The 11,482-nt window shown below is 37.4% G+C and overlaps 1 protein-coding gene across 3 annotated transcripts; it reads right to left on the bottom strand.

The window, feature by feature from the left end:
* Positions 1-790: 790 nt before the first annotated feature.
* Positions 791-9,626, bottom strand: LOC110371131 (titin). 3 transcript variants are annotated; one of them, XM_049850130.2, is made up of 7 exons: positions 5,714-9,626; positions 5,262-5,473; positions 4,658-4,865; positions 2,654-2,772; positions 2,111-2,289; positions 1,710-1,819; positions 791-1,471 (listed from the first exon to the last, which is right to left on the bottom strand). In XM_049850130.2, exons 1-7 carry the CDS (start codon positions 9,516-9,518, stop codon positions 1,173-1,175), a joined length of 4,932 nt encoding a protein of 1,643 aa, XP_049706087.2. In that variant the 5' UTR covers positions 9,519-9,626; the 3' UTR covers positions 791-1,172. The 3 variants fall into 3 exon arrangements, with proteins under 3 accessions (XP_049706087.2, XP_063897305.1, XP_049706088.2); XM_064041235.1 differs by having other exon boundaries at positions 2,111-2,286; XM_049850131.2 differs by having other exon boundaries at positions 5,726-9,625.
* Positions 9,627-11,482: the final 1,856 nt, after the last annotated feature.

Here is an 11,482-nt window from a genome sequence, read left to right as displayed (position 1 = left end):
AGAACGTCAAAACAAAAGAGCCCAAAACGCCCGCCCTTCACCACTATCTATGTGCTTTTTCTGGGAAGAATTGGCTCAACAAACTCCCCAGCAAGACATAGGTCCCAATCAATACCATATGTCGTGGTATCGATGATGTCACATATAATGACGTAACCACACTAATACTTTGGCATATACCTTCATAACCAAATACTTGTACAGCAGCCAATATTTTGTTTATCCCACCCACGAGAACAGAATTTCCTATTCTCGTCAAACTAGGTACGATGACATTCGCAGACAATTTGTTCCGGAGAATCCTAACACTCTCAATTTGAAGCGAGGTATTTTTGGCTGTGGTTGCAAATGCAAGTGACAATTGTAAGTGGCGCTATGGACAAAAATAACCGGTAAGTGGAGTATGAGACAATGTTTGAATAGATGAATGTATCCGTATTGTTAAATGTGTAATGCATGTTATAAGGAGTGTGTGCTAAGTATGAATGTAGATGGATGGAGAGGAAGAGGAAGACCTAAGAAAAGATGGATGGATTGCCTGAAAGGTGATATGAATAGGAAAGGAGTGAGTGTCAGTATGACGAGTGATAGGGGAAAATGGAAGAAAATGACATATTGCGCCGACCCCAAGTAAAATTTGGGAACAGGGCAGGAGAAAGAAGAAGCATGTAATAAGGAGATTAAAAGTGAAGAATGGTGTTGAATTAAAAAATGATAGCAATAAGTAGTAATGTGGCAAACAAGGCCTTGAGGTTGAACTGTAGGTTCGGTATAATTCAGAGAAACAGTATTTCCATTCACATAAATACGTTTATTGAAGACAAAACTGAAACAAACTGAAGAAACAGAAACCACAACAATGATTAAGTAAAATTACGTTACAAACCATCTGACACAGAGTTACACGTCAATCATAAATAACTTAGTACTAATAATACAAAATCAAACACTACAGCAATAAACAGAAGTTACAAAACACTTGTTATCCCTATCACACTGATTAGAATCATCAATTTTAAGATAGAGATAGAAGATTATTGTCGTGTACCTAAAGTTACATATACAGGTGCTCCTAAGAAATTCATTGAAAGAATTGACACAAGTGAATCTTAGGACACCTCCAATCATGAATATTGTCACTCTCTTACACCCAAACTACAATATTAAAAAACTCATGCAGAAATAATAGCAAAACAATAATTTTTGAACAACAAAGGCATTTCATCATCAGAGATAAAGTTCCTATCAGGTCTGACGCTAGCAAAGTTGTTATACTTCGGTTCTGCGATGAAGTTGTATCCAGTTTCGGAGCACTCCTTGATCCTGATGCAGTCCTTGTGGAGTTCGGTGATGGTATAACCGGTGATGATGAAAGGAACCTTCAGTTTAAGGATGGCGTTGATGGCAGAGGGCCAGGGGTCTTTGCCATTGTAGACTGATGAACGCTGGATGCTGGGATTGAAGGCACATACTGCAAATAAGAAGAAAATCAGGTAATTGTCGTGAACAGCAAAAAGGGTGTGAAATATTGCATTATGGTCAAAGATTGTAGTAACAATATTTGCACCCAGATAGTCAAATACATAGGAATCAGCGTAATCTATGAAGGCTACATGACATAGTACTTCTGTCCATCTTGGTGAAATCTTGTTAACCAATGTGGGCAAAAGTTTTACGTTAATGACATAGTGATTGCATCTGTTTCTCACCAATATCAGGGATGACAAAGTCATCGCTAGACTTGTAATCTGCGTAGGTCCTCTTGTCTTGGAAGCTGAACACCACACGACGTTTGCTCTGACGACAGTTCTCACATAACCTGATAAACACAAATATAATAACTTTAATAATTGAAATGATGGGGTTTGACCGTTTTTAATATATCGTCAGTGTAATTATTTTAAACTCAATTGCTAGACATCTTATATCGCTTAGAATTTCCCTTATTAGAATTACAATATTCAATGATAATATGATCAACGCGCTGTTGGAGAGGGTCCACTGTACCACTGTGGGATCCACTGTTCTGTGCGAATTTTTATCTTTGGTTCTATTTCTTTATAACTCGATATTAGTTCGATGCTTAAACACCTACTTATAAAAAGCTTACTTAATCTTCCCAAGCAATTCCAGCGGCAAATTCGAAGGGTTCAGGTTATAGTTGATGAGCACGACTCTCAGTTCCTGCAGGTCAGGTCTCAGGTGCAAGAAGAACACCTCCCATTTGTTGAGGGCATCAGCTTCGAACTGTAACTCTGCTCCTACCACGTGGATGGTGAATGAGGTCTTCTGGAATTAAGGTTCATGTTCAATGATAATAATTATAAAAGCTGTGTTTTTTGCTAAGGTTAATGTGGTGGGTGTTGTGTTGCCCAAGTTAATGAGTTGAAGAGAACAGATGGGGAATCGCTTTATGAAAGTACACTGGTACTCAGCTGTCTCTGGTAACTTTGGAATCTAAAGTCTAGCAGACTCTGTACTGTTGGATGTACAATACTTTAAAAGCCTATTTCAGTCTGAAGAATTTAAATTCAGATGTAATTCATTCGACTCACATAAAAGTTTATTTTCAGTCCACTGTCATTGTAAAATAGACTTTCTTCATCTGCACTTAAAGTTCACATTAGAACATAAAGTTTGCTTTAGTTGTTACCTTATTAACACCATTGGCAATGGACCCAGCCTTGGACCTGCAGAGCTGGTGGCAGTAGGCAGCAGTGAGAGGAGCTGTTGCTAACTGAGTTAACGCTGCGTATTGGATATCGTTTATATCTGTAACAAAATAACAAGAAATATGAATATGGATGGATGGAGATACAAAGTTAAACGAAGGAAAAGAAGGATTGATTGCCTAAAAGAAGACATGAATAAGAAGGGAGTCCATGTCAGTATGACCGCTGATAGAGAGAAATGGAAGCGGAAAACATATGGCGCAGACATAACTTAGAAGCACGGCAGGAAGAAATGAAAATAACATTGATTAGAAAGATCAAAACTGTAGGAAATAGTGTACCTAGTTATACATGGGTATCTAAAATCCATAACTTGGTTACAGCCGTTACTATAACATCACCTACATTTGAAACACAAAACATTATTACAGTATGTATGACTCACAAATACCAACTAATGTTTGAGCTTTATAGGTTTTCGTCATTATGCTATTCTTCATTTACTTGTAGTATTATATTATTCTTGTTTGTATGTTAGCATTATTACTCGTACAAGCTAGTGGCCTGAATCATGGGCATGATGCGAGTTTATAAATATCGCGGATATTCAACTGCGTAGAGATAAAATGCAATTATAATTCGTCATCATCTTGATTATTTTAAAAGAAAGGTGGAAATTCACATTGATGGATCAACGTTTTGAAATGTACATTTAGTAAGATATTTACAATATATATTTACAATAAATATCAAAAACTATCCTAGTAAAACAAACAACTAAAATGCGTCAAAAAATTCGTCCCCATCGCTGTCAACTGGGAGCGTACCCAAGAGGCTGGCAGCATTACCTCGTTGGATCGCCGTGCTGATTCTTTGTCCGAGGTAATAGCCAGCCTTCTGGTCACGAGAAGCGTCAACCAGCCGCCTAAAAAGATCTTTAAATAGAATGTGGGCATTCGGACCCCACGACCCGAGGGTTTCAACCCCAAACGGTTCGAAAATATAGTTTCCGACAAGGCCACTATATTTCCGCCGCTTGAGGTTCTCCGCAGCCGTAGCGGCAGCAGCAGCACAGCACGCAGAACTTGGAATGTGTGATGGCGCATTTAGTTGCTATACATAAGTGTAGTGTTAGATAGATTTAAGGTGAAAGTTTTGACAAAATAATCGATACTCCAAATTATAATGCTTATTTTTTCCCCATGTAAGCTTTAATGGATTAACTATTCTATGGAATTTTTAATAAAACATTTTTCATTATCCTTTTACCCACATGGTCAACCAACCACTATTTGAGCTCAAGATCAATAATTTGCAATACTTTAAATAATACAGTCCCCCAACTGTCAGACTTTATTATATTAAAATCTAGGTCAACCAGACTTAGGGTCACTCCCCAACGATTTCGACAATGAATAATTTCATGATGCTTTTTAGTTGTTATTAAAACTACCCCTTTGCTTTCTCTTTATTCATCAACAAATGTTCTGTGCGTTTTGTTCCCAGCTTAAAAATGAGTACTTCAATCTCATTGCAAAGATAACAGATGACTTTGATGCAAAATGTTTCATGTACCATAAGTTTTATTAATAGTGCCATTAGGAATCATGAATTGTTTGCATGTCTCATTGAGGGTATAAGGTTAAATATCTTAGTAGATTATCAACCACTTTTTCATCCTTAACTATCGCGATTAAGAAACGCATTACCTATTCGTCTATCAACATCACCTTATTTCTTATTTTCTCTACATTTTCATATACAACATCCCCGCACTCAGAGACATTTAATGATTGCTTAAGTCACTCCTAGTGACAGATTCTCATATAAAATTCTGCACTTCAAGGAACGGCTTAAGTAACAACTAAATGACTTTGAGTGTGTCCATAAGTGTTTTTAAATATGCATTTGACATAATACTGCTAAAACCAATCAACAATTAGGCATCACTACTAATACATAAAGCAACATCTTCAAGATCTTACCGATTTTCTCCTCGTACATAGAAGCGAGTACTTCATTTATCTTCTCTGGTATCATCTGAGGTTCTCTCAGCACTTTGGTGGGCATCTTCGGCTCCAGTCGACCCTTGGTCTGCTGGTAGCATACCAACTTCTCGTAAAGGGAGTAGGACTTGCACCAGCGGGAGTGGGTCTTTGGAAAGTGGTCGGGGTTTTCTGTGCAGAATGATATCTGAGAACAAGATAAAAGGGGTTATTTGACAATTGGTGACATATCAATGTGAGTACAAAAAATAATCACTATCATAATTCATTCAGCTATGTTCAGCATCTACTGCTGTATATAGGACCCCCGCATTCAAATTTAAAATGTTTGCTGCAAACTCATCAGGCATTGTACCCAAATTAATAACTCATACTATCTTCGTACGTTGTTTAACAACTGGAGCGTGCTGTTTGTGCTAGTGTAAATTCATAATTTTAAAAATTTAAGTATGGTATAGTGATTTCGTGGCGTGCACTTGGAGAGGCCTATGTCCAGCAGTGGACTGCGATAGGCTGATGATGATGATGATGATTTCGTCTTATACCATCTGAATTCTCACACAACCATATTCTGTTAACTGACCTGCCCACATCCCTGGCAGTCACTAAGCTTGGTTTGCCTCCACTCTCTGCACGGCACATGAGCGCAGACCCTGGGATACAACAGCGCCTCCTGCTCCCAGGGTACCAGCCTTCTCTTCAGAACCTTCTCACAGGACACTATCATCTGCATCCTGATCAATCGGTAGTCGTGGCCTGTCAAGTTCTTTGCGTCTCCGTATATGAATTTTTGATCTGTGAAGAGCATTCTTACTATAATCATCTTATAGTATTTATGAATCTAAATATCCTAATGTGTTTTTCTTACATTATGTATAACTTCAGTGCACCTAAGCACTGATATAAATAGCAAATCAGAGAAGTTCAGAATTATTTCCTATATAGGCGAAGGAGCTTTCTATAAGAAGCTTATTAGTACATACTACGATAAATCACTCAGAAATCAGGAAAAGATGACAAGTAAAGAATACGTGCCTGAACTCTTACCCTTCAGATGAACAATGGTAGACACGGCGAAGCACAGAGCTTGATGCTGCGGCCAGTCTTCATCTTTATGCTTATTGCTACAGTAGAACAACAGATTGCAGTAACTGCACGGCACGCGAACACCACTCAGACTCTTCTTACAAACGTGACAAGAACTCTGCAGAAACACTTTCCTAAAACTATACTTGTACACAAAATCATTATTATCATCCATCTTGTAATCTTTACTCAACTCAGAATTGTTCGTCTGTGTATTTTTAGACTGTTTCCTCTCAACTTCCACAGAATCTTTTATTTTAACCCGAGCTGTGATTTCATTTGGTATTTTATCTTTTTCCTTTTTGAAATCCCTTCTATTCGATCGTACAGGAATATCGGGATGGCCTAGCAAGTTTTTTGGCGGCGAAACTGGTGATTTTTCTTCATCTGGTGCTATTATATTTATTTTAGGATTGTTTTGTTCTTGAGATTCCTTAACAATCATTTCGAAAGTCTTATTCACGTCATCGATGCTAGATGTCAGAGCGTCTTCAAAATTTTCGATTGGTTCATAGTCCGCGTCAGGCAATGCATCGTCTGTAGTTTCTGAATCAACGTTGCTTGCTTGCTGTTTACCTTTTTCTGAACTTTGATTTTTACCTTTGGAATCAGATTTACTTTCAGATTTGGAATCAGTTTTTTCTTCTTTCTTTGCTTCTTGTGTAGTTTGTGACGTTGTTGCTGGTGTTGCACTTTGTGCAGCGGGGGTCGCTTGAGAATCTTGTTTACCTTTCTTCTTTTTGTGTTTTCCTTTATTATCTTTTCTTGCAGGACACACAGGTGGTACATCACTTGCTGTTTCTGTAATTTGTTCTTTGGGTTCTTCAGTAACTTTTTTCTCGCTATCTAAGGATTCAGTCTTTTTTTCCTCCACCAGCAGTTGCGGTATTGATGGTACAGAACTTTCCTTAAGCTTTTGTTCTTCAATATGAGGCTTGTCAAAGCCTAGTAACATTTCAGTAGGACTAAATCCTATTAACTTTTCCTGCACCTTCGGGGGCATTTCAATAGTTTTGTTGTCAGGACTTAATGCTGCTTCTGCTACTATAGTTTCGACAAAAGGCAGTGGAATAGAGGTAGCTTTGCTTTGGTCGGGAGTTGTTGTTTCAGGAATATGTTTGTGTTTACCCTCTGCTTTTTGTTTATTTTTAGAAACCATCGGTGATTTGCTTCTTTCCTTGCTTTTTTCTAAAGGAACGCTCATACTGCTTTCTGGTGACAAAACCTTATCTGTTTCTTTTTCTACTATTGGTGTTGATTTTGGGGCACTTTCGCCAGTATCAAATAAAAGATCTGAGACATTCTTAGCTTTCGTTCTTGTCGTTTCAAATTCTTTTTCAATATTTTCTTCACTCTTTTCTATAGATGTTAGTTCTGCCAATGATCTTTCAATAGATAACCTCAATTCTTCCATGTCTTGGTTTACCTCCATCATTTTCGATTTGATATCCGTCTTCTCATCTTTAGGTGACATTCTCATTTCTTCTTGTTTTACAGGAGTTTGTACCCTTTCTTGTCTAACTGGTATATCTCCTAATACCGGTTCAACAGGAAATATTTCTCTGATAACAGTATTATTGTTATCATCACGTAACTGCTGACTAGAAGCGCGCGGATATGTGATGTCTGGTACGGTTTCACAAGCAGAGCCTTCAGATTCATCAGCTTTAATACTGCTTATTTCAATGTCATACATTCTTGTTATATTAGAAGCGTCTATTTTCTCTGATAAACTTTGTTGTGTAACATCCTCTGCTTTTGATGTTTCTTTAGCTACAGGTGTTGGAGTTACAGGTCTTTCATCAACTTTAGGAACTTCTTCCATCTTTTTCGGGGGCTTAGGAGACTTCTTTCTTTTCTTACCGGATTTATTATCAGTCTTTTGTTTATCTTCAGTCTGTGATGCCGCTCCCTCAGTTTTGGTAAATTCAAGTTCTTCATCGACTTTTTCAGGCGTCAATAGTTCTTTACCTTTGAATTCAGGCATTAGTAGTTCTTTACCTTTGAAGTCAGGCATAAATAATTCCTTGCCTTTGGATTCAGGTGGTTCAATTGGTTTAGGTGCTTCTTGTACTGTTTCTTTTACATTGTCAACTGTTATGGGCATATCAGACTTTTGACTCATTATTATGAATTCCTGTTGATCAGTTTGTGGGGTAAGAATTTCTGTTATAACTGCCAATTGCTCTTTTGTTGTATCTTTTACATCAGCTGGTTTAATATCAGATTCTATTTTTAGTTCCTGAACTCCAGCAGCTATGTCAAGTGATTTTGGCATTTTTGCTCCCTTCTTTCGTTTCTTACCCATCGCTTTTTCAGCGAGCAGCTCAAACTCTTGTGCTATAAGTTTTTCATCTTCATCAGGTGCTGTTAAAGTACTATCACTGGTTAATTCAAGTTGAGTAGGAATCTCAACTTTGCTAGTATTTTCTGTCTCTACGGGTTTTGATTCGAGTAATTCTAACGGAGCTGGAACAGAACTTTCCGTATCTTTTGAAGCTTCCAATATACTAATATCCTGTGGCGGTTCAGGAGTTTGACTTTCTTGCTTTCCTTTGCGTTTCTTTTCTACAGGTTTAGCTATTTTTGCTTTTGGTTTTGGACTTAAATCACCAACTATAGGTTCAGGTGATTCTACAACTGCAGTCTCTTTAGGTATATCTACTGGCCCGCCTTCAACTGGTCCGAGTGGAATAGCGCTGGATGTTGGAGTCCCGATATTTACTAACGTTTCAGATTGATCTGTTTTTATTTCATCTTGCTTAGGAATTTCTTCTATTTTAGGTTGCTTTTTATCTTTCTTGTTTTTCTTTTTGGATTTACTTTCAGCTGCCGGCGGTTCTTGTATTGGTTCCAATTCCTTTATTGGGGTTGCTGCTTTTTCTTGTGGAGGTGGTTTTGGTATAGTTTTTTCAGTCTTTTCAGTTTTGATTTCAATATTTTCAAATTCACCTGTTATTTTTTCCGACAGAATGTTAGAATCTTCAACTTTTTCATCCATTTTGACTTCAGGCTCATCTTTGTCATCAAGTATTTTTTGGAAGGCTGCAGTACATGAAAACTCTTCAGATTTTTCTGAATCAGTTCGTTTTTTCTTTTTGTTTTTCTTTTTTGCGGGTTTCACTTCTTCTATTATTTCAGTTTTCAAATCCTCTTGTTTTATCTCTGGTACGGAATCTTTCACCTCCGGTGCCTTTTCTTCCGATTTCAACGGAATATTAGTTGGTTCTTGGTCAGTTTCACCTGTAATAAGTTCTTCACCTTTTTGATCAGCATTCTTCTTTTTGTTTTTCTTTTTACGAGCAGTCGGAGTTATCAATGGTAACTCTTCTGGTTTATTTTCAGCTTCTGGAATATCAACTTTCGTTTCCTCTGCAGGAACTTGGTTATCATTTTCTTTTGATTTTTCTTCAATATTATCATCGAAATCATCATCTTTACCTTTTTTCTTCTTTCCTCTGTTTCGTTTAGGTTTTTTAGGAGCCTCATCATCCTTCACATCTGCGGCAGGTGTTATAATTTCACTAACAATTTCTGGCACACGTTTTTCTTTATCACTTTCAACTTTTTGTTCTATATTTTGAATGACTTCACCAATTATTCCGATATCTTCTTTCTTGTCACCAAGAGGAACGGCTACATCTTCAACTTTATCACTTTTCCCCACATCTTCAAGTTTATCGCCACTTTTATCTTCTTGTACCGGCACAGGATTAGGCACCTTCCCTTTTTTATTTTTACCTTTTTTATTCATTTTCACAAAACGCACACAAACGACTAACGTTTACAGGGAAATCGGAGTGACTGAGCTTCTAAATACAGATTTTGTCTGACCGATATGTTGGGCCGCATTTCTAGTCAGAAATGTCCACGTGAAATTACTAAATGTCACTGGAAACTTGCTATGGAAATACCGACTCTATTGTTCTTGTTTTGTAGTCTATTTTCGTTTGCGTTGTTGCATAATTTGTGCATGCTCCGAGTCATAAGGAAGAGACGGGTGCCAAAAGTGCATATATCTGTTACATACGTTCTATAAATATGTCACTTTTGTATGCGAATCGATTTTCAATACTGTACCGTTTGACAATTTGACGTATTGGCTTTTGAAGTCAACAATGTAAAATGAAAAGGGATAAATCATCTTGATGTATTTTATTGACAGTTATTAATTTGTACTTCAACGCCGAACGAAATCATCGTTAATTACAAGTAAATTGATTTTAATGTTGTTAGTGTAGAATCTCGTTATCTTGTCTAATTAACCAATAATAGTGTAATCAATAATAGTAATAATCTCATACATCTTATTTGGTACTTCATCATCCGTGTATAACCTAGTGAAGTCTACAACATTCTTCTTCACTATTTTAGCTTCAAAACATCTATCTATATGTATTGTATATGGATTAATAATAAGTAATAAACTAATACATTTTCAAATTAGCTTCATATTTGTTTATATTTATTTACTATATATACTTTTTTTTCAAAACTAGTTCCCATCGTCATTTGAAGTAACAAAGCCATTCATGCGTCACTTTTGAAAAAACTGACACAAGCCGAGTCAAAAACTCTAACAATATTATCTCGTCACAATCGAACATTTTCTGTGACCTACATAAATCTTTTATGGACCCCTGGTCACTTGAAAACTACTGTCATATGCTAAGGGGCCTTAAAACTAATTTCATTTACATCTCAAGCAACACAAATCGAGCGAAATTCAACCTTATTTTGAGTAAGCTAAGAGCTAGCAACAGTTTCAGTATAGTCACCAAAATAAACCACGTTAAAACTGCAGTTGGGCGACTAAAACTCAAGCAAATATAGTCTCTATTTATAGCAGAATAAGATTGAACTTTGTCAAAGTGAAGTGTTAGATAAAATGTGGTTTTTCTCCCCCTTATTTTAAATGCTAATTTGGCGTAGGGAACCCTTCGTAAAAAGTCCGGGAGCTCTCTTTTTTATTGTTCGAAAGTAGTTTTGCACGCGACTGTTCTTTTATTTGTCACCGTTTAATATTAAAGCAGGTTTTACTGAATAGTACAATGTTAGAGGGGGCTCGTGGCTCGTGGTTCAGGAGCACGAGTCAATCTATCAAGGTTAAGTTATGCTTGTCAGATAACCAGTCTTACGGGTTATATGACAACTGGGCTTTGGAGATCTGAAGAGCTAAATGCACGAGCTGCATCATAATAACATCACTATAAGATTAACATAGTTTTAGGAAAATGATAAACACTAATTAAAGACCCACTCCGAATATTATTCATCAAATGCAAATAAAACTACTAAAACTATAAATGTACTTGTTGTAAATTGATAATAATTTCAAATACTCTAAATTCTAAATGAAAGATCAGAAAATACAACAAAGGAATCAAAAGTAGCAAAAGTGCTGGTCGCATGGCACGACACGCCAGCATAAATGACATTATCCGTCGTGCTCTTGTCACCGCCGGAGTGCCAGCCATTTTAGAACCCAGAGGCTTGGCACGCGACGATGGCAAGAGACCAGACGGGATGTCTATAATGCCTTGGAAGATGGGAAGGTCTTTGGTGTGGGACGCAACCTGCGTCGACACCCTTGCACCTTCCCACCTTCCCAGTACGGCGAGCTGTGTCGGTGCAGCTGCTGCGGCCGCGGAAAACCTCAAGCGGCACAAATATGTAAACCTCACCGGCAATTGCATTTTTGAGCCGTTTGGGGTTGAA

The sequence above is a fragment of the Helicoverpa armigera genome, chromosome 24 (genome assembly GCF_030705265.1).
Source record: "Helicoverpa armigera isolate CAAS_96S chromosome 24, ASM3070526v1, whole genome shotgun sequence".
NCBI classification, from domain to species: domain Eukaryota; kingdom Metazoa; phylum Arthropoda; class Insecta; order Lepidoptera; family Noctuidae; genus Helicoverpa; species Helicoverpa armigera.
This window is presented reverse-complemented; position numbering and strand designations above follow the sequence as displayed.